This window comes from Hyperolius riggenbachi, chromosome 9 (genome assembly GCF_040937935.1).
Source record: "Hyperolius riggenbachi isolate aHypRig1 chromosome 9, aHypRig1.pri, whole genome shotgun sequence".
NCBI lineage: Eukaryota > Metazoa > Chordata > Amphibia > Anura > Hyperoliidae > Hyperolius > Hyperolius riggenbachi.
In genome coordinates, this window is record NC_090654.1 from 62,582,800 (window position 1) to 62,610,030 (window position 27,231).

At 45.1% G+C, this 27,231-nt stretch overlaps 1 protein-coding gene across 3 annotated transcripts in view; it reads left to right on the plus strand.

Moving 5' to 3' along the window:
• The window catches only part of RNF123 (ring finger protein 123), a 119,116-nt gene that overhangs the window by 62,956 nt on the left and 28,929 nt on the right, over positions 1–27,231 (plus strand). For all 3 annotated transcript variants that reach the window (XM_068252920.1, XM_068252921.1, XM_068252922.1), the window contains exons 28-35: positions 294–368; positions 981–1,068; positions 1,403–1,490; positions 2,928–3,012; positions 3,085–3,224; positions 6,424–6,612; positions 8,342–8,417; positions 14,811–14,895. In XM_068252920.1, coding sequence (XP_068109021.1) covers positions 294–368; positions 981–1,068; positions 1,403–1,490; positions 2,928–3,012; positions 3,085–3,224; positions 6,424–6,612; positions 8,342–8,417; positions 14,811–14,895 — 826 coding nt within the window. The remainder of the gene's footprint in view (positions 1–293; positions 369–980; positions 1,069–1,402; positions 1,491–2,927; positions 3,013–3,084; positions 3,225–6,423; positions 6,613–8,341; positions 8,418–14,810; positions 14,896–27,231) is intronic.

A 27,231-nucleotide genomic window follows, 5' to 3' on the forward strand; every position in this document is an offset into this window, starting at 1 on the left:
GAAGGAAAAGAGACCCATGGGGAAGTGAAGGTTCCGGGAGGAATGGTACCTGGAGATGTATGGATGGGACAGCTTATGTAGAGTTGCGTATGACAGGTTTAGGAGTTTCAACTGGTTCCTTTGGGTAGTTGGCAGCCAACAAAGGGATTGTCTGAGATGACTCACCTTTGTATAGACACACAGCTTAGAATCCTGTGCTGAGGAGGAGAGAGGATGACTGAGAGATGCTCTGCTGCAGCTACTATAATGGTAGATCTGAGATGCAGGTTCATGCATTTTATTTTTGTCTTTAGGTTATGAGGAGACACTGACGCGTCTGGCTGCCATACTTGCTAAGCACTTTGCTGATCCACGAATCGTTGGGACCGGTGAGTCATCTTGTACTGTGCTACGTACTAGTCAGAGCATAAATGATTTGGTTACTGCTAATACCTATTGATATGAGTGTTCCTTAAAGGGGGCCTGAAGTCCATTAAAGAAAAAAAAGTAACATACTTCAGTAAAGGGAAGCCTCTGGCTGGTCCAGAGGCCTTCCAAAGCCCCTCCGTTCCTGCAATGGGACCCTGTTTGAAAAATCTGACATTATTGTTGATTATTGCTCGTGGCTGCACTCCCCTTCGTGAACAAGCATGGCGGCACTGCAAACACACATGGAGGGCTGTGCCTGCACAGAAGCGCTTAGCCACTTGTGCATGGCTTTTTTGTCAATGCATTAACAGCTCTGTGCAGCTGCCCATGTGGCCTTGCTAATGCACAGTGGGGAGCGCGTCCTGCAGCGGAGGGGTTCCTGGACATTGGGGAAGCCTCTGGAGGGCTTCCTCTTCTGATGTAAGCATGAATTTTTTAGTGTTACTTTTTTCCTCTTCTCATTCACTGGGATATACTGAAGATGAAGATAGCAGCCCTGTCTTCTATACTCCCTGCAGAGATTCTCCCATCACATCACAATCTAACACCTCCCCTCTGTTTCCCTTCTGCAGACATCAAGGACTCTCTGATGCAAGCGCTGGCCAGCTACGTCTGTTACCCCCATTCCCTGCGGGCTGTGGAGAGGATTCCTGAGGAGCAGTGAGTCATGCACATACATCAACACTACTGTAGTTATTGAGGATAGAGGAGAGAGGCTATTGCACATAAGCATCAATTAAGAACTTGTAGTTCCACAATATGCAGGCCTTTAGACAAGTCTGGAATACCAGGCATGCTGGGCAGTTGGTGAAGATGCACAGATCATCTCCGTGAGACGCATGAGGACATTTCTTGCTGAGGGAAGCCAGCCTTGTTTCACATGAACTTGCTTTATCTGTGGTCCTTGTTAGGGCTGTAGCTTGCTAGTATAGCGAATACCTTGTATATTAAGTCCACCCCTGCTAGCGGCTGACCAGTCCCATCTTTCTTCCAGGCAGATCAGCATGATGAAGAGCTTGCTGGCACCTTATGAGCAAAGACCCTGGGCCCAGACGAACTGGATCCTGGTGCGGCTGTGGAGGGTGAGTGTGGGAAAATGATGGCGGTGCACCATAAGGCTAGCTTCGCACTAGAGACCAAATTGGACTGTTCTCTACAACATACAAATCGACATGTTGATGGATCCTATATTATCTATAATAAAAGTGCAGTATGGTGTTTTTGGCGCTCAAATCAAATTAGTTCAAGTAAAATCCTCATGATGACAGACCAGCAAAGCACGCTCAGTATCCAATACAATTGTCTCCTCTGGAATCATTAAATCTTCATCAGCATTCCTCAAAAAAGTAAAAACAGACACTTTTGTTGTAGTATGTCCTTACAAGGCAGTAACACTCGACCACCAAGATTCCACATGTATGAGAACCTGCAACTGTACCCACACGCAAGCCCCTGATGAGTCCTGTGGGACGAAAAATGCATAGGGCGGAGCTTGATTGATGGTGGATGCAGGACGCTGAAAACAACCCGGGACTTTTAATATACAATGCGCATGATTTTATCTCCAATTTGTAGATTTAAAGGCTGAAGGCTACGCAGGAGGCTTGCCTGCTTAGGAATACTGCCACCTAACAAACAATATCTGCTGGTCTGTGGTCGGTCAGCCAGTGAATCTGGTGAGCAGTTTAGTTTGTTACAGGTGATGGATTATCACATCTGGGTTTCGTTGTAGGTTCTCAAACACGTGGAATCCAGGGACGGATCTAGGGAGGGGGGGTCTTGATCCGTCCCTGGTGGAATCTTAGTGGTCGGTTGTTACTACTCGATCCTCTGCTGGCTTAGTCTGGCTGCACACTCGCCCCCATCGTGCTCCCATTGCCGGGAGCATTGTGCGCCTGAGCAGTAGTCTGGGGTGGACCGCGTATACTCAGTATGCCCCGACTGAAGGACTCAATAGGCCAGCTAGCGGAGGTTCGAGGCGGCCCAGGAAGGACAGTGAGGGAGTGAAGGGCTTGAAAGCGGCTAGAGGAAGCCTCAGATATGTAAAAATGTTTTTTTTTTTTTTTCAGTTTCCTTCAAGTAGGTCAATGGTTATAGAATTTTATACCAAAAAGACAAAACTGTTGAGGTCACAAGCACACTAGATATATTTTCTTTCTCTAGCTATGGCTAGGACTATTAAATACACACTACAAATAATAGAAGAAAACAGTAACATGAGTTACCGTATATACTGTACTAGATACATTTTTTTTACAGCTACTTGAGACTAAAAACAAGGACAACTTTTTTATAAAGACCTAATATTCCTGACACTTTGATCTCATATGGCTGGGTAGGATTTGCATGTAAATTTTTTGCATTTTTCAACCTGTGTGCGATCTCTGAGCGTTCTCTGTTATCTTTTTGGGTCAAGGCTTCAGCCATGGCTCTTAATACAGATAATTCACATTGAAGGGGGTAGCCCATGTTCCAACACTATCAATATTGTATACACTTTTCTCTTCTTGCTTTGCCAGGGCTGTGGATTTGGTTACCGGTACACCAGGCTGCCACACTTGCTGAAAACCAAACCAGAGGATGCCAACCTGCCCAGCCTGCAGAGTGAGTGACAGTGGAGGATCTGGGTGCAGCATGTACTGATGTGTGTGTATAACTGCTTCTTATACTTTGCAGAGCCTTGTCCATCCACTCTCCTGCAGGGGCACATGGCACACCTACTGCAAGGGGACCCCGAACTGGCCTCCAGCTTTCTGAACAGCGCCCTCAACCAGCTTAATTGGGCATTTTCTGAATTCATCGGCATGATTCAAGAGGTGAGGGGTGTGGGTGAAGGGGGTTGATATTGTATGGTGGGTGCAATGAGGGTGAGAGATGACTGGAGAGGGATTAGAGCTGATGCGGTTGTACATTGGATGATTGCTATCTCTATTCTGCAAGCTCGGTGTAATATGCCTTCTTAAAGAGAACCTGTAACCAAAAAAAGTTCCCCTGGGGGTACTCGCCTCGGGAGGGGGAAGCCTCAGGGTCCCAATGAGGCTTCCCACTCCCCTGTAGCTGCAGGCCGTCCAGCACTGGCTCCCAAAAGTGCCCGGCAACCTCGACAAGCGCTGATTTATTTACCTTTCCTGGCTCCAGCGGGGGCGCTGTTGCGGTGCTCCGCACGGAGCTAGGCGAAAATAGCCGATCTCCGTCGGGTCCGCTCTAGTGCGCAGGAGACGATCAGCTATTTCCGCCTATCTCCGAGCGGAGAGCTGATACTGTGCCTGGGGTCGAGCCGGGAAGGTAAATACTTACATCCCTGCTGTTTGGGGAGCTTTATCTCCGCCGCTGTGGGACACAGGAGGACGGGGGAAAGCCTCAATAGGATCTGGAGGCTTCCCCCACTCAATGTGAGTACCACCCCCCCCCCCCCCCCCCCCCCCGGGGGAGGTTTTCTTCATTACAGGGTTTCTTTAAAACAGAAGGTATTTGCGATAATTCAGCTTTTAAATGAGTAACCGTGGCTACCCACAATGCATCACTCCTGAATATGCAAATTATCTCTTTACACCCCTGAAGCGAGGCTAGCATCCAGAACCACTGGTGTATAGCAAGCCTATAGCTTATACATTTTACAGAACCATACCAACCCCACATGCAAACAGCTTGTTTCGGACTGTTGGTCCTCATCAGTACATGGCAGGGAATATCAATATATGGCTCTGGGATAGGGGCTTGGGTCGGTACAACAGAATGCCCAAGCAGCTCAGGGTGACCCAGAACCACAAGGAAAGTATAGGGGACTAAAAGAGACCAAAAAGCCCTCCTACAAAAAAAATCAATGGTCGGTGTAGAGTGCCTTCTTAAAGTGGAATTGAACTCTGAACGCCCTCTCTGTTCTAAAAGATACACAACATCATGATAACCTTGAAACAAAAAACATGTCTGTGTTACAGTGGATACAAATCCTAAAATAAATCTGCAGTTTCTACTTCCTGATTCATGGAGGCAGGCATGTTGTTTATAGCCTGTACTTTCAAATGGGCTTATGTGCCATAGGCAGTCATGTGACACAGGGGGAGATCAAATTACAACTAATGATTAGACGCAAATAAGGGGGAATTACACAGGCTAAACTCTTTAACCTCTTGAAGACCGCGGTGTTAAACCCCCCCCTAGTGACCAGGCCATTTTTTGTTAATTGGGCCACTGCAGCTTAAGGCCAAGCTGCAGGGCCGCACAACACAGCACACCAGTGATTCCTCCCCCCTTTTCTCCCCACCAACAGAGCTCTCTGTTGGTGGGGTCTGATGCCCCCCCCCCCCCCCAGTTGTTTTTATAAATATTTTCTTTATTATTGTTTTATTAACCTTTACTATTTTTTTTTTATTTATTTTGTTATTCCCCCTCCCTCCCCCCCACCAGCCAATTAGCGTGATGGGCTGTCATAGGCTTCAGCCTATGACAGCCGATCACTCCCCAGCCTATGGAGGAGACAGCCATGTCACACGGATGTCCCCAGTACAGCGCTGCTGCAGATTGCAGCTCTAACAGTCTCAGCGGTGATCGCTGCTGGGAGACTGAAGGCAGAGCGTAACTTTGCCTTCCAAGCAGGAGATGCGCGCCCAGGTCGGCAAGTAGTTAAATATGCACGGGGTGCATTTCTGTTCTATTTTCATTGTGTCCTGTGCAAGAGTTCAGGTCAACTTTAAAACAAGGTATTTTTTGCGATAATTCAACTTCCAAGTAAGTGTAAAGGCAGAAAAAAGTCAGATACTTACCTCTGGATCCTATAGAACCTTCCTTGTCCTCTGCCCAACGTTGTCACCCACGTTGTGTGTACTTGACCAGTTGGTAGTTGGTTGAATACACATATGTGAGCCCTCGGGAGGCTTCAGAAGCACTCCTGTCCCTGAGTGCTTCCAGAGATGGGTGGCTCCATACTGTGCATGTGTGAGCATGGTTACGTGCGCACTCTCTTGTGCTCAATACAGAGCCGCCTGTCTTCGGGAAGCACACGGGGGCTCAAGTGCTTTCGGAGGCTGCAAGTTAAATGGGAGTGACAGCGTTGGAACGAAGAGGAGTATAAGTGAGGACCGGTAGGGCTCTATAGGTTCCAGCGCCTTCCGTGTCTATAGGTAAGTATCTTCCCACAATGCACCACTGCTGAATATGCAAATTATCTCTTAATGCCTCTGAAGCCAGGCTTACATCCAGAACCACTGGTGTATAGAAAGCCTATGGCTTATACATTTTACAGCTGATCTTGTATAAATGCTAAGAAGGAAACACTCCCTGTGTTTTAAAGGGAACCTGAACTGAGTAAAAATATTTAAAATAAACACATGATGTAGCTGCAAATGAATATTACATACTAACCTCACTGTCAGTTCCTCTCAGAAGCTCACCATTTTCTTCTTACAGTGATCCCCTCCAGTTCTGACAAGATTTTGTCAGAACTGAAATATACCAGTTGCTGTCAGTTATATACCAGCTGTTGTCAGTTACAACTGAATGTGCAAGGTAATGTCCATGTTTCCCTATGGCTCAAGGGGGCAATATTACAGTTTAACAGTGTGCTGACAAGGAAGCTGTTATGGGGTAATGGCCATTTTCAAAATGGAGGACAGAGAATTCCATCGATTACAGTGGATAAACAGGACACAGGAGAGGAGAAAGCGATTTAGGAGTAGACTGCATGGGAGGTAAGTATGACCTGTGTATGTTTATTTTGACTTTTTTTTTATTTTCAGTTCAGGTTCCCTTTAAAGTTTCCCAGCCGTATTGTGGTTCTCTATGGATGAACAGCTGTTTTTAACCTTGGAACTATTTACTGTGTGCTCCAAGTGACTTCTCCCATACACTAGGGGTTTGACATATATAATTTTAATTCAATCAGCAGATAGGAAGCAAGTAAAATTTACCACAGTGGTGAGACAAGCGACAATAGAAAAACGTACAGGCGTTAACCCTTCCTTGTGCAAGCCCTCTCTATAAAGTAAAAACTTCTCTTGCATTTCCTGCTTTCCACAGATACAGCAGGCAGCTGAACGTCTGGAGAGGAATTTTGTTGACAGCCGGCAGCTGAAAGTTTGTGCCACTTGCTTTGACCTGTCAGTGAGCCTCCTGCGAGTCCTGGAAATGACGGTGACTCTGGTACCGGAGATCTTCCTGGACTGGAGCCGCTCTTCCTCTGAACTCCTGCTGAGACGTCTGGCCCAGGTGTGACTCCTCTCTCCAGTAGAGAGATACTTCTGTACTGATTGTTAGCCATTTTTTCTCACGGTTTGTTATGTCACCATCCAACCCCTATCATCATACACCTTGTCACGGTTTTACCTCTCACCTACTCACATATCATTTAATACAAATGCAAAATCAACGGAGAATAGCTGCCAAGGAGTAAACTCCTGTGCCGGTGCCAAGCCTCGACCGGATTGCTCAAACGGTCTATGTACTACCAAATCGAAGAAAAAGGCGGCACACCACTGGCTGCAGACTGTTACAGACACTACATGTTACGGACACGCAGGTCCTTCATCAGGTGTATAACCAGCTGTTGAAGAACCTGCGTGTCCGTAACGTAGTGTCTGTTCCGTAATACAGCAACAGTCTGCAGCCATTGGTGTGCCGCCTCTTTCTTCCATCACATATTTACCCTTCTTCCATCCATGCCATATGTCCGTACTCTCCCCTACCTACCCAGCCCAATCATACCGCCCAACTTTTTTAGATGTGAAAGAGGGACACTCTAAGACACACCTCTAACCACACCCATGCCCCACCTCTAATCACACCCGTAGCCACACATGCCACTAAAAACCTATAGGTAAAAGTTGTAATTTTAGAATTTAAACCACACTGTTCCATTCTATCTTCACTAGTTTTTCTTCATATTAATGCTTGAAATTTAAGAAATATATTAATTAAAATGATAGGAATAAAGTCTGGAGTCAATTAAAACTTTTCAGTAAAAAAAAACAACGCATGTTGTTCCTGTCCCTCCGAAAAAGGGAAAGTTGGGAGCTATGAGCCTAACTCATGGCGTCCACTGTCACTTTGAGCTGCGCATCCCTCATTCCTACTACCATCTTACTATGTACAACCCCTTTACCATGTTCTTATCCCACATCATATTTGCCTGTTATTGCCCCCTGCTATTACTGCCCTCTTTGTATTTTTTTTCCATATAACGTTTTACCGGTCACAATTTTTTTTGGCTCATCCACTCTCTTACACTCCCCCATCATCCACAACCATCTACGGCATTCCTTGCACACCTGCCTGTCCTGCAGTCCCCACTGGCAAAAATGTGTTGTGCTCAATGGGCATGTATTTGCTGGTGTTTTTGTAAATATCTTTCCTGGTTAGAATCCATTTTTTTTTTTTTTACCATAAATTAAGTGCACATCTTACATTTAATTGAAACTGAGTTTTCCAGTCTTTTAAAGAGGAACTCCAGTGAACATGTTTACTGTTGGCAGGTGATGTAGTTGCTGCATGGTTTTTGGCAGTTGGAAACAGCTGTAAACGGCTATTTCCCACAATGCAACAAGGTTCAAGAAACTGCCAAGAGTACATACTTTTCTTCTTTCTGGTGGGAGGGGTTTCAGCACAAAATCAGCCATACAGTGCCCCCTGATGGTCTGTTTGTGAAAAGGAATAGATTTCTCATGTAAAAGGGGGTATCAGCTACTGATTGGGATAAAGATCAATTCTTGGTCGGAGTTTCTGTTTAAGCAGACACTTTCTATAATCCTCTCATGTTGCTGCTGCTTTTATGGACAGTAAAACGCTGTGTATGGTCATGGTGAGCTGTGACAGAACTTCCAGCTGTGCAGGGTATATACAGCCAGCTGCACACATGTAGGATTGTATCTGGAGGTGTGTGTGTGTGTGTCTCTCCAAGACTGGCAGATGGTATAACACTAATTTTATTTTATTCTGGCAGCTCCTGAACCAAGTGCTGAATCGGGTGACGGCGGAGAGGAACCTGTTTGACAGAGTGGTCAATCTGCGGCTCCCAGGTCAGTACACAAATTGTAACTCCATCCTCTTAGGGCTAAGCCACAGGTGGTAGTCACTGTGACTTGTAGCTAGCAGTTGATTCACATTTGCAGTGACCACTGCCAAACTTAAAGAGGAACTTTAGGGCCATGGCCCTTAACACACATTGTGGGAGGGGTTTCACCACAATATGAGCCACACAGATCCTCCTGATGATATATAATCGAGAAAACATAAAGATTTCTGGTGGGAAAGGGGGTATCAGCTGATGAAGTTTAATCCTGAGTTATTTCCCCTTCAAGTTGTAGCCTCCAGAACCCCAACACTTAAGGCCTCTTTTCCACGGACTGTTGAACTGTGTGCTCAGTGAGCAGCTACCAGGCAGCAGTGAGCAGTTGTGAAAGTTTGAGAGGCATTTCACTGCCTATCAACAGTCTGTGGAATAGAGGCCTAAAGGTGATCTGTGCAATGGAATTGGCACCCAGGAAATTCAGATGCTGCACCTGGATGAAATGTTCTGGAGGCTGCAGGATTTCCATAAAGGACACAACAGGGGAGAATGTGAGAGTAGTCCGTGTACCTGCATTGCAGGGCTGCCCCATTCAACTATGCTAAACGGGACAGCGCTGAAAATGTGCATGTTGCCAGAATGCACTGCTGTGCGTCCCTTTTTAGCATTGTCTGATCTACTTGTATATGACACGGTGAGATACGTTGTGGAAGAGTGCTCAGGCCTTTACACTTGCCAGTAGGTTAAATGAGAAAACCTTAAGCTTTGGTAGAATGCAGCAGATGATGCCAGTGAAAAAAGTGCGGCAGTGGTGGCTTCAAAGATTGATGCGTGGGCTTCCTTATTATCCAGCAGTGGCTGGATAGTGTAATGGTTAAGGGCTCTGCCTCTGTCCTTTTCAGTAAGGAGTTCTTGGACTAGACTCTCTAACACTGCAACTGCCTACTGAGTGTGCTCTATTTGCTGCCTTGCAAGCGCTTTGAGTCCAACAGCAGAACCGTGCTATACAAATACTGAAATTATTATTAGCAGTAGCTGGATAGTGTACCCGAAGCTCGGGTACAAAATCAGATACCTTAAGAGAGGGAACCCTCAGAATCCTATTGAGTCTTCCCACGCTACTCCGTGGTTCCTCGATGCTGATCGCGACCTCCCGAAAGTTTAGCGACAATGAATTGTCACTAATCATATAGGGGCTGTGCAGCTCCTCTTCCTGGATCAAGTGCGCGCGCAATAGCCGACTGAGCCTGCATGCACGGTATCACAGAGCCACAAGCTCTGTGCTTCTGCACACGTGGGCTTGTTCGGCCATTCACATTGGGGGCTGTGCTTAGCAAAGGGGTGCTTGCGACAACTGAGGGAAGCCTCATTAGGTTCCTGAGGCTTCCCTCTCTACATAGTAAGTGTCAGATTTTGGGTTCTGCCTCTGACACAGGAGACCAGGGTTCGATTCTCGCCTCTTCCTGTTCAGTAAGCCTGCACCTATTCAGTAGGAGACCTTGGGCAAGTCTCCCTAACACTGCTACTGCCTATAGAGCGCGTCCTAGTGGCTGCAGCTCTGGCGCTTTGAGTCCACCAGGAGAAAAGCGCAATATAAATGTTACGATTATTATTATTACCAACCTGCATTGAGGGAGGCCTCCATCTTTTCACCAGGGCAAAAACAAACCGTTCTACAGCAATCCCTGGGCACCTAATATGATGTTAATTGCTATTGGATGATGGAGACCAGTCAAAAAACCTATACATAATTAAAGCCAAGCTTAAAGCACACAGGAAGTTTTGTCTCGATAAAGTTATTTATGGATTTGTAATAGGCTGCATTATGCTGACTTTCCTTCTGATGTTTGCTTTACATTATTTATGCAAAATGTTAAAATGTGCAAGAAGTTAAAAAAGAAACCAAAAATACACAATAATACCCTAATGGCATTATAAATCAAAATCTTTCAAGTCAAATAAGACCATACGGTAATAGACTATAAATTCTTCATAAGGATGCATTTTTACACACTGGGGATAGAAATACTTGTAACACAATAAATTCAAAAGAGCAATAAAGGATTAGCGTATTATGATGTTATAGTTTCTGTGCGCTGGTTGAAGGTTTCTGGTACCCAACCTCAGTGTCCAAGAAGTCTCAACTGCAGAGTGCTAAACCTACTTAGGACCAGTTCACATGGGCGTCCCGTGGCATCTCGCTCAAATGCTTTTCTGCTAGCGATTTGGCAACCTCTGGCTGCACTTCCTGTCATTTGGCATTTTTGGCATGACTACCGCAGGGGAGACACGGAAGTGCGGTGCTTAGCGATCCTGGAATAAAGGAGATGATGGGAAAAAATGTGATCGAGTGTGGCATTTGCACAAACTGTATGTCTTTGGTTCTCATCTTGGTTCTCCTCTTGAGCATTGACAGCAACAGATTCTAAATGCAAATAGAACACTTGAAATGAACTCTGGACCTTGTATCTGCTTATTGTAATTGTGATAATGAGGGAATAACAAACCTCTGGCTAGGCCTGAACGATTTATGGTTTTTAGACCGAAATCGCGATCACGGAAACGACGATTCCGTGATCGCGAACGTGGCGATTTCTCACGATTTCCCCCCCTGCTGTGTAGCAGTGTACCATTTCAGGCCGGCAGTCTATCTCCCGCTTGCCGCTCCGTAGCGGCGACTTAGCGGCTCTCACTATCTCCTTCCTTGTGGCCACCTCCACCGGCGCCCACGTCATCACCCTCCGCCTTGCCTAGCATGTCCTTGGCTGGGAGGGCGGGGGCGGCTGCTGCAGGCTCACACTCTTTCGCTCCGCCCAGCCTAATACCTCATCAGCAGGACGGACGGCAAACTCCCCCCACAGACTCTCGCTCTGTTTCTCTCCGCCTAGCCTAGCGCGTCATCAGCTGGGCGGGCGGCAGTACTGTCAGGCAAGAGTTCGTACATCAGATCAGACAGATCACGCTGACACCCTGTATGTACTTCATCCACTCTGTGTGTATGCAAGATGATGTGTGCTTGGCAGTGTGGGCACTGTGCATTCGCGCTGAGATGACTGTGAGCTGGACTTTCTGATTAGAATGAATATATATATATATATATATATATATATATATATATATATATATATATTATACTAATCACACAGTCCAGCTCACAGTCACATCAGCTCAAATGCACAGTGCCCACACTGCCAAGCACACATTATCTTGCATACACACAGAATATGCATAATAAATTCTATCTCATAAGCCAAATTGTGGTTCTGTTGTGTTAGGGCCTACTGCCAGTAGTCTTGCGGCAATCGCGTTGTGATCACGCGTTCCCTAATCTCCACCTTTTTTCTCTAGTCTCTCACCTAAATTCACATAATGCAGTAAGGTTTACAAACATGACACAGTGACATTATACCACCAATTTGATAGTATGATGTTATTTTCTGTCACTGCATGTTTGTAAATGTTACTGTGTACATTGTGAATTTAGTGCTAAAGCTGGATTTGAAGAAAATCGTGAATCGAATCGAAATCGCAATTTTTGACAGAAATCGTGCGATTCAATCTTTTCCTAAAATCGTTCAGGCCTTCCTCTGGCCATGGGTGAAGCCAATTGTCCCATTACTTTTGCTCCCTTAACAAGTGGGAGGCACATACACAAACTGTTGTAATTCCTACACTGTTCACCTTATTTGGATGAAAATACCCTCAAATTAAAGCTGACAGTCTGCTGTTAAAACACGTCATGTTCATTTCAAATCCATTGTGGTTGTGTATAGAGCCAAAAATGTCCAAATATTCATGGACCTGACTGTACATTTTGAAATCACTGGTGGGGACATATTTAGTTCTGCCAGGTGATCTCGGCGAAAGGCTCGTTTACTGAGAGTTCTATGCCCAGAGGGAAATGCTGCTTGTTTGGCAGTTGGAAAAAGTTGCTATTTCCCACAATGCAATGCTGTTCATAGACCGCAAACTGTCTGGACCATGGCCACGACATCACAGTGTGGGAGGGGCTTCACTACAATATCAGCCATATAGACCCAATGAGGATCTATTTGAGAAAAGGTAACGATTTCTCGTGTGGAACTTTAGTTCCTCTTTAAGTAATGAGTGCTGTGACCATTTATAACGCCGCGCAGAAGCCCGTGTGAAGTGGCCCTAACTCATCCAGAGTCCATGGTTTTCATAGATAATTGTTTTAACATAGAGGTAACCAGCTCAGGTATTGGCTCTCTGTCTGTTATGCTGGGCGTACACGGCTCGATTTTTGATGCTCTCTTCTCTCACTCGATCGATTCCACAGGCAATTGCCTTATCTTCCGCTTGTTTTTCTTATCTTTTTCCATTGTGTTCAATGCGGAATCGAGCGGTCAATCGATCTATCGAGCTATCTAAATGTCTCAGAATCTAGCCGTGTATTCCCAGCATTAAAGAGAGCCAGAGATCACGACGCTGCAACGAGAGACAGTGGCTTCAATTCACTAAACTTTATCAAACACTTTATCAAATGTTTGATAATTTACCTCATGAGTAAAATCTAATTTTGAATTCACAAAGGTGTTATAGATCTGTTGAATGTTTTATCGATAAAATGTTCAATAAATCTATAACACCTTAGTGAATTCAAAATTTGATTTTACTCATGAGGTAAATTATCAAACGTTTGATAAAGTGTTTGATAAAGCTTAGTGAATTGAGGCCAGTGTGTCTCTCATAACGTGCAGGGGGTGTGGCCAGGGGAGAGAGCTGCCCAATGGCAGCTCTGGAAACCCTGCAGGAACGCCCCTGGCGGGCATTTTGAACAGGAAATCCCTCTCCCTGTGTTTACCTCCGAGATGGCGACAAATATTGTCGCTAATCTCGGGAGGATATAGCATGGCGGTGGAGGAGGGGCACAGAGGCATGTCATGCGGCACAGAACATGGCCCTGTGTCCCATCTGCCCTGCCCCCTCTCGCCCCGAAGATCCACCTCGGGTTCTCTTTAATCTACTTTGCAGTGTTTGGTTTGTCTGGAGGGAGTCTCTCTCAGTTCTCAGGAATACATGGCTGATTATTTTTTTTCATCTAAGAATCTTTGTGAGAACTGGTGAATCCACTCGCTAATGTGCAGATCTTTCTGATTTTGTTGAACCGGCTGAACAGCAGGTTGGCCAGTGAAGGTGTATTTGAGGAGTGACGCTTTCACTGGCAGCAGTCACTCCCAATGCAAGTCATCTATACCTCTATAATTCCAATATTTGCAGAGCGCTTTTCTCCTGTTGGACTCAAAGCACTTGAGAGCTGCAGCCACTAGGGGCACTCTCAAGAGGCAGTAGCAGTGTTGGGGAGTCTTGCCCAATGACTCCTTACTGAATAGATACTGCTTTAGTGAATAGGAAGAACCCTGGCTTCCTGTGTCAGAGGCGGTGCCCTCAACCAGAACACTAATCAGCCACTGGTGGCAACTGGTCTCAGTATCTAGACAAAGCTCGCAGGTTTTAATGTTGACCTGAACTCAGAACTTCCTCTCTGCTCTTAAAGATAAGCAACAGCATAATAAAACATTTCTTTGTTACAGCTGATACAGATCCTGCAATAAATCTACAGTGTGTCTACTTCCTGCTTTCATGGAAGCAGACATGGAGTTCCTTTGTTTACAAATTAGCTGCTCTGCCAAGGCAGCCAGCTGAGAGATCAAATTACACATCCTCACAAGTTTGCCTCAAGCAGCAAAAAGTCTAGAATCAGCCCTGTTTGTCGTCTCGATGTCCCCCTGTGGCCGATCTCTGGAAACAAGCAATCACATTTTTACATGACCTGATGGGCTCTCCTATATCTTTAGATGTTAAAAGTTGCATTTTCAATATTCTTGTCGAAGACACCCCTGAGTTTGACATTCTTTTTACTGGAATCTACTTTTATGATTAAACAGTGTATTGCTTATTACCAGTATGTGGTGGTCTCCAATTATCCCCACGCTCAATGATTAGGGTTAAAAACTCACAACCATTTAGGAAATCGGTTTATCAACACCGAGGCTGCCTCTCTAAATTTAATAAAATATTAGATAGATGGATAGACAAGGTGAACTAATGATGTCTATAAAGCTGGTTTTGCTACCGACCCACTGTTGTTTTTTGACCTCTCTCACCCTTTTTATATGCCGCTATTTTTGCTGTATACTTTGTTGTTATCTGTTACACGGTTATGTCACACATAATCTCTCATGATGCAATAATGGATAATGCCAGTATTAGAATAGAGACCATGTATCTGCTTAAGGTGGTGGCATGTTGTAGTCAACAGGAAGTGCAAGACCCCATCTCTTTTAACAGGAAATGGGCTGCAGAGTTTGTGAGCCTGTATGAATAGCTTGAAAAGTGAATTTCCATAGGTAATACATTGGACCCCTTCTCTGTCCTGCAGGTCTGGAGAGCGTTGATCACTACCCCATCCTAGTGGCTGTGACCGGAATCCTTGTACGGCTGCTGGTGGACAGTGACACTCAGGGGTGAGTTTCCTTCTCTGAACTTTAATTACCTTCTTGGATAATTCTGGTTTTTAGAGGCAGCATATAAGCACAGCTCGACATTCAGGAAAAAATGATTTATTTGAATGTCTCCAACTATGATATGGAGCAGTTGCACAACCCAGAATCCTCATTTAATTTAAAGGACCACTACAGCGAAAAAAGTAAGCAGTTACAATCTGACAGAACTAAAAGGTTTTGGACTAGTCCATCGCCTCATGGGGAATTCTCAGGGTTTCCTTTGTTTTCAAAATAATTTCCTAGCTGCCAACTTAGTAAGATACCAGCCAGTCTACCTGCTCACTTGCACGTTATTTTGGCATTCAAGACTTTTCAAAAGCATTTCCTGAATGGCAGGTGCCAACAAAAAAAAACCTGAGAATCCCCATAAGGGAGATGAACTTTTCCAAAACCTATCAGTTCTGAACTGCTTATTTATTTTTCTTCTTTTACTGTAGTGGTCCTTTAACAGCTGGTTGCTATGGGCAACTGTGACACTTCTTCCATTTAGTCTTGATGCATCTCCCCTGCACTCCCCTCTGCTCACTGTTCTTCCTACACAGAATCTCAGCTTCCCTTGCACATCCCCTTCACTCCATGCTCACTACCACACTAATCACCTCGCTAACATAACCTCATTTCTCTTATTTTCCCCATCCTGTGCTCACACCCCAGCCCTGTTCAGCAATCGGCAGTCCTAGCCACACCCACTACTGCTGTTCCCAAAGGCCACCAGTTTGCTATTAATTTATTTATTTATTTGATGTCTGCAATAGCATCCTGTACATTCCCCTCCCTTCAGGTTTCATTTCAGAAGACGTATTCCAGACACAGCATACAGTAGACCTGCATTCACTCAACAGTAGATGTGCACAAGCCTCCCCCATGCTGCTTGCTATAATCTTATTGCTGGTAATCTAGAGAGTACTTAGTGCAGCTGGGATGTGGAGGACACTTGAAAAAGGTGCACATATGTGGTTGCCAGTAACAACTGATTAGACATGTCTTGTGTGTTCGCTCCTTGTGACAGAAAAGATGTTGCTAGATGTTAAGCTTATACAGCTGTTTACCCTATGTATATTTGCATGTAACGTATCTGAACTATGTGTGGGGAGATTGACAGTGCACACACAGTGCTGTGGTGACAGTACCAGTATAGTGTGCATACAGTGGTACAGTTAGTGTACACACAGTGCTGTGCTGACAGTATCAGTACAATGTTTGCACACACAGTGGTATACTTACTGTACACACACTGCTGTGCTGACAGTATCACTACACTGTTTGCACACACAGTGGTATGGTTAGTGTACACAGTGCTGTGCTGACAGTATCAGTACAATGTTTGCACACACAGTGGTATACTTAGTGTACACACACTGCTGTGCTGACAGTATCAGTACACTGTTTGCTCACACAGTGGTATGGTTAGTGTACACACAGTGCTGTGCTGACAGTATCAGTACAATGTTTGCACACACAGTGGTTTGGTTAGTGTGCACACAGTGCTGTGGTGACAGTACCAGTACAGTGCATGCACAATGGTCTTGTGACGGTGCAGATGGTATGATGAAAACGCCAGTTCAGTGCACACACAGTGGTGGGGTGACACTACCAGTACAATGTGCACAGTGGTCTAGAGACAATGCCAGAACAATGCATACACAGTGGCAGTAGAGTACCAATAAGTGCACGCACACGTGGTTTAGTGACAGCGTCAGCATGGTGTGCGCAGAGTGATCTTATGTCTCTATGTTTCTGTATAGGACTGTATCTGTGCTGCACACTAGTGGTTCTGACTCCACTTTCTGATGTAGTGTGTATGTATAAGGCTGTTGTATGTCAGCAAGAAACCAGTAGTTGTGACTGTGCTGGGTTATATTACAGATGCAGCTTTCTAGAGTCCAAGCTGCTGGTGTATAGCAGTGGTTCTCAATCTTTTCAGTGCATTTAACCCTTTGTGGTTCATCCCCAAACAATATACCCCGTATGCATCTTTGTTAGCAGAAATCAAATTCTGCCTCTGCCCTGTAAATTACCTAAATGGAATATCTAAATATATATATATATATATATATATATATATATATATATATATATATATATATATATATATATATATATATATATATAATTCTATGTGTGTACAGTATACATAGCTGTTTTTGTGTCATACATCAGTAGTTCTGGTTCTGTACATACAGGGCTGTACCTGGGCAATACTGGTACTACTGGATGCACATGTTGGCTGGACGGCTGCAAATAAAACTATTTTAATTACTTTCACCACTAAGTGGCTGATTTGGGGAGAGTCGCGTGGCAGAATTTATGATATGAAATGTATGGATAATTTTTAATGGACAACGTCTCTAGTCATATTGTCCTTCATCGTAGTCCATCCTTGTTATAGCAGACTGTAAAAATAATGCTGCTCCCATTGCCCTCTGGAAGATTGGGAGGAGCAGGCAGACTGTGATGCAGTTCCCCATCAGGTCCTCTCTGGCTGATGAGTGCTGATTGGCCAGTTTGGGTGTGAGCTTTTTCAAATTTCACTGGGCTAACGACTGGTGATTTACTGTACATGCCTGTTTCCCATCAGGTCCTCATTATTCTCTGCTTTGCGATTGGATTTTGGTATCTACACTTGTTTGTTTGGTCCATGTGACCTTATTGGGATGGAATATAAATGCCTGTGTGTTTGTTTTTCCTTGTGAGTGAGCTTATACAGCTTGAGGAAGGAGTTCTCTCCTAAACAGTGTCGGTCGCTGTCCCTGGGCTTCATCTCTTTTATGCAATAAAGAGCTTTAAATACATCTACGTGGTGCTGCTGATCTCAACTTTTCTTGAAATGTATATTGCACTGGGCCAGAGGTGATCACAGTGCCCCTATTCAGAGAGATCAATTAGAATTGAAGGCCAGAGATACTAGTAATTCTATTGAAACAGGACTGGCTAGGTCCACACTAGGCACGGTTGCAGGACGGACGCTGCAGTCCGGGATCAGGGGAAGATCAGGGAAAGTACCACCAGACCGCAAACTGATCCGTTTTCATAAAAAGTGCATCAGTTTTGCATCAGTTTCCGTTCAGTTTTTTACCCCAAAAAATGGACAGAAAACGTCTCGATTATTAGGAAGGTGGTGGGAGGATTTTTTGGGCCAATAATAAAGTTCAGGCTATCCGTTTTCTCATCAGTTTTTGGTGCTATTTTGCCTGTGGAGATGGAGATGCGTTTTCTCATTGCTTTTAACTACCCATCCGTGTATCTGTGGTCCGTAAAAATGCAGCAATTCCGGACCTTCTGTTCAGGTTTTGAAAACGGGTCCCTGCAAACGCAGACGGATCCGTTTTTTTTCTTGGGTGAGGACGGCTGCTGTTTTTAACATTTAGTACCTGGGACTCAGTTTTTCATCAGGGCTGAAAAAATCAGCCACGGATACGTTTCCGGACCTAGTGTGGACTAGCTCTTAAAGTGGACCAGAACTCTTGCACAGGACGGAAGGAAAAAAGAAAAGAAATGCACCCTGTATGTATTTAGAGAGTTTAGCCTGTCTAATTCCCCCCTCATCTGTGACTAATTTGATCTCTCACCTGTGTCAGCAGAGCAGATCATTTGTAAATCCAGGATGTTAACCCTATGTCTGCTTCCATTAAAGCAGGAAGTAGACACACGACAGATTTATTTCTGGATTTGTATCAGCTGTAACAAAGAAATGTTTTTGTTTTTTTTAAAGGTTGTTATGCTGTTGCTTATCCTTTTTTTTAGAGCAGAGAGGAAGTTCTGAGTTCAGGTCCGCTTTAAATGCAGCTACTACTGTGACTTTGCTTTATGCTGGCTGCTTTTCTTATGTGGCGCTAGCTCTACTTTAAGAAGGCACCACTGCACTTTGTAGCTAATTTAGCAGGAGGCTTCTTGGCTCCTTTAGTGCCTCCTCAGCAGAACCTGGCTGGTTTTCCTAAACCGCCTGGGGATTCAGGTCTCATTCAGGACGTTATTCTAATTGATGTTGCCTCTCTGCTGCCCTCTCCTGCTCGAGTGTGTAGCCTGCAGGCCCAATTACACCTCTTCACTTTTTTTCCTGTATCTAAACCTGCAAATAATCTATCTGCATGGTGAGGTGCCTGCTATGTTTTCGCATGTGCTGTTCTTGCCCTGACAGAAATTTCCTTGCTCCTTGTTCCCTTTGGCACCATAGGAAATGAGGGGGAAATGTTGAAATGAGGACACTGGCAGGAGTAAGAGCCTGACAAAGGTTTTGGGGCTTTCCAAGCTTATTTAAAACTTAAAGGGATACTGTAGGGGGGTCGGGAGAAAATGAGTTGAAGTTACCCAGGGCTTGTGATGGTCCCCCAAAGACATCATGTGCCCGTGCAGCCACTCACTGATGCTCCGGCCCCGCCTCCGGTTCACTTCTGGAATTTCAGACTTTAAAGTCTGAAAACCACTGCGCCTGCATTGCCATGTCCTCGCTTCCCCTGAGGTCACCAGAAGTGCACGGCGCAGGCACAGACCATACTGGGCCTGCGCAGTACGCTCCTGGTGCCAGCAGCGGGAGTGAGGACACGGCAACGCAGGCACAGTGGTTTTCAGACTTTAAAGTCTGAAATTCCAGAAGTGAACCGGAGGCGGGGCTGGAGCATCGGTGAGTGGCTGCACAGGCACAGGATGTCTTTGGGGGACCATCAGAAGCCCTGGGTAATTTCAACTCATTTTCCCCTGACCCCCCTACAGTGTCCCTTTAAGGGACGGTTCACATTTGCTATAAAAACGTACCCACTCGGGAGGTTTTTTTAGGCTCCGCAAGAAGCAGATCCTAATGTTAAAATTTAGGATCCGCCTCCACTTCTTAAAAAAACAAAACAATAACGTGTTGCGCTAAGCTCAACGCATAACTTGGCACAGTTTCCTGGACCGGATGGGAAAATCTATGCAATGAAAGCCGTTGTGACCCAATATTCACATGTCCCGCTGCCGATTGCTGCCACTCAATCCCTCCTACAAAGCCTGGTGGCCGACATAAGCGTGGGGATTTCTATAGGGATGCAAAAGAGCAATGGGAGTCCTCAGCGACAGGGAGAATTCTCTTTGGCTCTGTTGCTCGGCAGCATTGGCCTAATGCAGCCTATGGAGACCCCCCCCCCCATGCTCCTGCTGGCCTCCGGGCTGAATATAGATGGACTGAGCGGCGACGACGGGACAGGAGAGCTGTGATGTGGACCTGATTAATGCAGAAACAGACTCGCTGAATGGACTGGGAAATTGTTGCATGCAGATGCACAACAGACGGAACATAGCCATCTAGCGCAAGGGTAGGGAACCTATGGCTCAGGAGCCAGATGTGGCTCTTTTGATTGCTACATCTGGCTCACAGACAAATCAGTAGGGGTTGATTCACTAAGCTACACTGCTCAAGCAGCGCAGCTTGGTGTGGCAGCGCAAGTAAAATTTTCAAAGTAGGCACGCTACTGCTGTAGCATGCACTACTAACTTACTCGCTCTCCCCCCAAAACAAACAGCTGCTCCAATTATCCCACTCTGAACCCTGTCAGGTCCAGTGACTTTGTAGGATGAGATCCCTGCACTTTGATTGGCCTAATAGGCTGCCTTTCACTTGACAGGCAGCCTATTAGGCCAAAGTGCGGGGATCTCATCCTACAAAGTGAATCAACCCTCAAGTCAGCTAGCTTATTGTACAAGCTGTTAATCTGTATTTCTCTCTGGTTCTCGGGGAAATTGCGGATGTTGCCGAAACCCAAGAGAAGCTGAAGACTTGTTTGACACTTCTGCTGCTGGGCGGATCAACGGTATACACATCACCATGGCAAGAGGGAATGCGCACCGTCCCAGTTTTAAACATATTATATGGCTCTCACGGAAATACATTTTAAAATATTTGGCATTTATGGTTCTCTCTGCCAAAAAGGTTCCTGACCCCTGATCTAGCGGATACGCTTACAGTTTACATTTTGCATCCGCTCTAGTGTGAACCGGCCCGTAGTGACATAATTAGATAGACGTGTATGTACAGTGGCAAGCAAACAAATACCTATGCTGTGTTCCTTTTCTTCTTTAACTGCCTGAAAGAGTTAATATTCAGCTATGCAACTTAACAGTTTCTCTCCAGTTGGGGCCCAGTTGGACTATAGAGTCGCTCACCGATGAGGCATTACAGCCATAAGAAAACTTTCCTGGCAGAGAAGTGGGTTTTCTTAGAGCAGGTTATAGATAAAAAAAAAGTTAATAGTTCATACATTTTAGCTCTCTCAGACACTGAACAGACTGTGTCATTGAACTGAGGCAAATCAATCAATCTGCTTTTTAAACAAGTCATGTTTAGGAGTATAGATACAGTTGTTTATCTCATCAGTTTATTTTCACCTAATGTTCACTTTAAAAGGAAAAAAAAAATATGTTTAAGCTCTTCTTCAAACTTACCAGTATTTAATCGCTAATGAGTTGACCAATGACTTTGGGTTCCTTCTAATATAAGAAAAAATTGGAATTAGATGGAAGCCAATGAGATCCTCAGTGTGAAGTGTTCCCATGTGACACGTGCTGGACCTGACCAGCATGATTGTCTCACACATCCCCCAGCATGCTTTGCTTCTGGTAGCGTCAGGCCCGTGTAGCTGTAGTCAGCAGGGGGGAGACGGGAAGACAGAAGGTGAGGATGACCCCAAGGGACTCGGCCTTAATGTAGAAAAACACTTTAGCACTTAGAAGCTGGACCACAACACGCTGATGTGTGAGAATTGTGCTGATGTGTTCCTGCTGCTTATAGTAAGGGAGACACGTTCCAAAACAAGCGAGCCGCTCATCTCCCTGAAGAGTCACCTCCCCCCCATCTTGTGTGTTCCGCTATCTTCCTCCTTCCTGGAATCCTCACTGCCCACCGCAATGCATCGCACCAAGACCATCCCAAATATGCTCTGCGTAAAGAGCTTCCCTCTGATGTCTGCACAGATGAGGGAGCTGCTAAGTCTGCTGAAATCTGACTTCCCCCAGTGACCTGTGTCACATGTACAGCATCTGCGGATGTAGAATGGAGTCCGAGCTGTTACTGGATAGACTGACAGTACTTGCAGCTCAGTATATGTCCTGAGAAGCACGGGATGCTAATTATTGAGACTCGCTGTCATTCTGGATCTAGGATATTATACAGTATGTGAAATGCACTGACTATCTGGGTACCACTGAGGAGACTTTAACATTTAATAATTTTTCTCTGTGCCTCCTGCCAGGGCCCATTCTAGCCACAATGGGGCCCTGGGGAAGACCCATATGGGATGTGGTCCTGCCTGACCCAGCATACCCCCCCTTCTTTTCCTAGAACCACCATAAGATGGTCCCTTTGTTCCTGGACAACCCCCCCCCATATAGTATTGGACTCCTCTTTTCCGTGACCTGGCGATAATTAAGTACTCTGGTACAATGCCGCTGGGTCATGGAGAAGTGACTCCCGCGAAGATGAAGACAAAAGCACAGAGTGATGGAGGCTGGCTAAAGCAGTAGGTACGCTCCGCTGCAAATACTGTGCAGTATTCTCTTTGTTAGAGACCTTGGGGGGCTTTCAGCTGGCTCTGGGCCCCTGGGCAGTTGCCCAGTTTGCCCCTGTGGAAGTGCTATCATGCCCTTAATATGTGGGTTGTCGAAGGCTTGTGCCTACACAGTAGCACGGATCTGGTCAGGCTTGGCTTTTTCCGCTGAAGCTCGAGAGGTTCCATGCTACTGTGCAGGGGCAGTGTGGCTGCGTTTCAGAGGTCTTACCCTCTTTCCTTGAAATGAAGACATCCCCTGAATGTAAGCCCTAGCAGGAATTTCAAACATGCTCGAAATATAAGCCCTACCCTGAAAATAAGCCCTGCAGTAAGGGGAAAAAGTACAGCAACTTGTGTTTCTACTGGGCCCAATGATCTCACAGGCAGGACCAAGGCTCTGTAATTGGGCCAATCACTTCTCTTGCTGCTCCTCAGCTAGTGCAGTGATAGGCCCAATTACAGAGCCATGGTCCCGCCTATGAGATCATCAGGCCCAGTAGAAACACTAGTTGATGTACTTCTTCCCCATAGGCTGAAGATTGTGGACACAGCAGCATTGAGCTGTGGGGAAGAAGCGGATTAGGGAGATCACTGGAAAAGGGGGGACAGTGTGACATGAAGCTAGGGGTATGAGGAGGATGCAGGGGGACACTGGAGGACACAGGGGACATCAGGAGGACATAGGGTTACATGGGAGTTTAGGGGATAGAGAAGGACACAGGTACAGAGGGGGACACCAGGACACTAAGGCTGCTTACACACCAAGACGTTACAGGCGCACGTTAGTGCGCCTGTAACGCTCCCCCAACGCACAGCAATGTAACACAAGTGGGCTGTTCACACAGCCCACGTTGCGTTACATGTAATGCTGCACGTTCGGTGCAAAGTGCAGCATGCTACGGCGTTGGAGCGGCTATAGCCGCGTTAGACTGTTTGCACATGCGCAGTGGGGGGCGGAGAGGAGGCGGGGAGAGCCAGCTACAGTAGCCGCGCACATGGCTACTTAATATTCACTGCACTGGCGGCAGCTGATTGGCCGGCGGGACCACGTGATGCGGAGTGTCTCGCTCCGCATCACGTGGTCCCGCTGGCCAATCAGCGCCACTCTGGGAGACATTATAGGACTCGAGCCGCCTAACGCGGCTCACTCTACCGTCGGCTCTTGCAGCACCATACGTTGTGTTAGGTGCACGTTATGCGACCTTAACGTGCCACCTAATGCAACGTCTTGGTGTGCAAGTAGCCTAAAGGTACAAGGGGACACTGGGGCACAGAAGAGGTGGATAAAGCAGAGGAAGAGGCGGCACAGTGGGGAAGGCAGGAGGACACACAGCACAGGAACTTGTGTGTTCATAAAAATATAAGACATCCACTGAAAATAATCCCTAGCACAACATTTGGAGAAAAAATTTAATATGATGAATGACCTACAGTTCCTCTTTAAAAGCAATCCTGCAAACATACAATCAAACAGCAGTTACCATATAGAGTGAGCTTAAAGCACCCCTGAATCAGTGGAAAAGATTTTTGGCAAATTAGATCAAAACGATTGAAAGATCTTAAAGTGGTGGTCAGGCTGATTGCGTCTTTATACTGTAATCATCAGTTCCTTTCATAGTCTTATTGCCTCTGTCAGACTCTAAAGCTAATTTCCGGACAAGCCAATAAAACTACCAGTATCTTTTTGATGTGTGGGTGGAAACCATAGCTACAGTGGGATGCGAAAGTTTGGGCAACCTTGTTAATAGTCATGATTTTCCTGTATAAATCGTTGGTTGTTGCAATAAAAAATGTCAGTTAAATATATCATATAGGAGACACACACAGTGATATTTGAGAAGTGAAATGAAGTTTATTGGATTTACAGAAAGTGCGCAATAATTATTTAAATAAAATTAGACAGGTGCATAAATTTGGGCACTGTTGTTATTTTATTGATTCCAAAACCTTTAGAACTAATTATTGGAACTCAAATTGGCTTGGTAAGCTCAGTGATCCCTGACCTACATATACAGATACATCCAATTATGAGAGAGTATTTAAGGGGGTCAACTGTAAGTTTCCCTCCACTTTTAATTTGCTCTGAAGAGTAGCAATATGGGGGTCTCAAAACCACTCTCAATTGACCTGAAGACAAAGATTGATCCCCATCATGGTTTAGGGGAAGGATACAGAAAGCTGTCTCAGAGATTTCAGCTGTCTGTTTCCACAGTTAGGAACATATTGAGGAAATGGAAGACCACAGGCTCAGTTCAAGTTAAGGTTTGAAGTGGCAGACCAAGAAAAATCTCAGATAAACAAGAAGGCCCTCAAAACTCACCTTTTCACTCTGGCCTACCACCCCTCACAATTACTCTAAACCCACAACTAAACTCTGGTCCCCTACGTTTCATGTGTCTACCTCTCCTTCTAGATTGTAAACCTTTGGGCAGGGTCCTCCTCCTTTTGTGTTCTACCTGATCATGCACCTCCATTACTGTGAACCCATGCTATGCATCTGAGTGAACTTAACTTGCCTAATCTCCATACTCCATCCAGTGACTGACTAAGCATTACCTTATACTCATACTGTGCTGTGTGATCTGGTTTTCTTGTATTGTCATATTGCTGTATGTCACCCTAAATATTGTCTGTAACCTAAATTAATGTTCAGCGCTGCGTAATATGTTGGCGCTTTACAAATACAATAAATAAACAGAAGCGATGAATGGTGAAAACAGTCAGAGTCAACCAACAGACCAGCACCAAAGACCTACAATACCATCTAGATGCAGATGGAGTTATTGTGCATTGTTCAACCATTCGGTGCACTTTACACAAGGAGATGCTGTATGTGAGAGTGATGCAGAGGAAGCATTTTCTCCGCCCACAGCACAAACAGAGCCGCTTGAGGTATTCTAAAGCACATTTGGACAAGCCAGCTTAATTTTGAAATAAGATGCTGTGGACTGATAAAACTAAAATTGAGTTATTTGGGCATAACAAGGGGTGTTATACATGGAGGAAAAACACAGCATTTCAAGAAAAACACCTGCTACCTGCAGTAAAATATGGAGGTGGTTCCATCATGCTGTGGTGCTGTGTGGCCAGTGCAGGGGCTGGGAATCTTGTCTAGGTTGAAGGATGCATGGATTCCACTCAGTATCAGCAGATTCTGGCGACCAATGTCCAGGAATCAGTGACAAAGCTGATGCTGCACCGTGGATGGCTCTTTCAACAAGATAACAACCCTAACCACTGCTTAAAATCCACTAAGGCATATTCATGCAGAGGAACAAGTACAAAGTTCTGGAATGGCTATCTCAGTCCCCAGACCTGAATATAATTGAAAATCCGTGGCATTAAAGAGAGCTGTCCATGCTCGGATGCCATCAAACCTGAATGAACTAGAGCTGTTTTGTAAATCGGAATGGTCCATAATACATTCAACCAGAATCCAGACTCTCATTGGAACCTACAGGAAGCGTTTAGAGGCTGTAATTTCCGCAAAAGGAGGATCTACTAAATATTGATTTCATCTCATATCACTGTGTGTGTCTCCTATATGATATATTTAACTGACATTTTTTATCGTAACAATCAACGATTTATACAGGTAAATCATGACTATTAACAAGGTTGCCCAAACTTTTGCATCCCACTGTATAAGAAACCTATGCAAGCACAGGGAGAACATGCAACCTCCATGCAGATAGTGTCCTAGCTGAGATTTGAACCTGGGACTCCCACACTTCATACTGATGGCCAGCCGTGTAGCACAACATGCATATTTCTTTAACAGGTTAAAATTACTCATGCTGGTTTTTTTTACTCCTGAAATTAGTTTGCGATCACTTCAGGTGACAGTCAACCATGAGGACCAGGTGTCCCCCCAACATCTGCTCTTTCCTCTTCAGCATTCTGATGAACTGTATATTCATCTGGCTACTGTTGTAGCTCCTGGTGCAAGATTAAGTGAGACATCTCCTGCTCCTCTCCTGCAGCACAACTGTACACTACACAGGGATAAAGTGATCACTAGATATGATTTTGGGTAACTTTTTCTTCCACCTGTGTACATACATAGCTTGAGGTCCAGGTGATTTAGTAAGAAAAAGCCTGGTCCCAGCACCTCTACACCCTTCAGCCTACACGGCACATCCTGTTTGATGTTGCTGTTTCTATTAAAGAAAACTTCACAGAAAGGTGCAGGGCCTGGCATTTTACTTATTACTTTTAAAACTGATAATGTATAGATGGCACTCTAGAGAGGAAGAGGAAGAAGAGGAAACAAAGTTCCAGATTGGAAAAACATCACCAAGTCTCTTATAGCGAATATTAACAAGACAAATGTGGCCTCAATTCACTAAGATCATGCTGGAGATAATAAGGCAAGAGAAAACTTGCCACCACACAGTGAGAGAGTTATGTTATCTCTTCATTCCTTATGTTACCTCCTCTGTAGTTATCAGCCTGTCTTTAACTTTAGAGTTCTGGAGTTATTTTAAGGATTGAAGAGTTAACTTAAAGACAGAAGAGTTAACTTTAGGTTTGCCTGAGGTGAAATGTTTTCTGAATACTACATGCCTCATCACCATGGTGATAACTCTAGAAACGTTATTAAAGACTGGAGATAAGCTTAGTGAATTGAGGTCCTTGCCAGACATTATTGTTGTAGTGCCATAGTGAAGGCATCTGACCTATGTCTCATTCACCCTATATATGGCTAGAAATATGAATGAGTGGTGACCCACCTGCAATGTGCCCAATACATGGTGGCATTTCCTGTCTACAGCTGGGA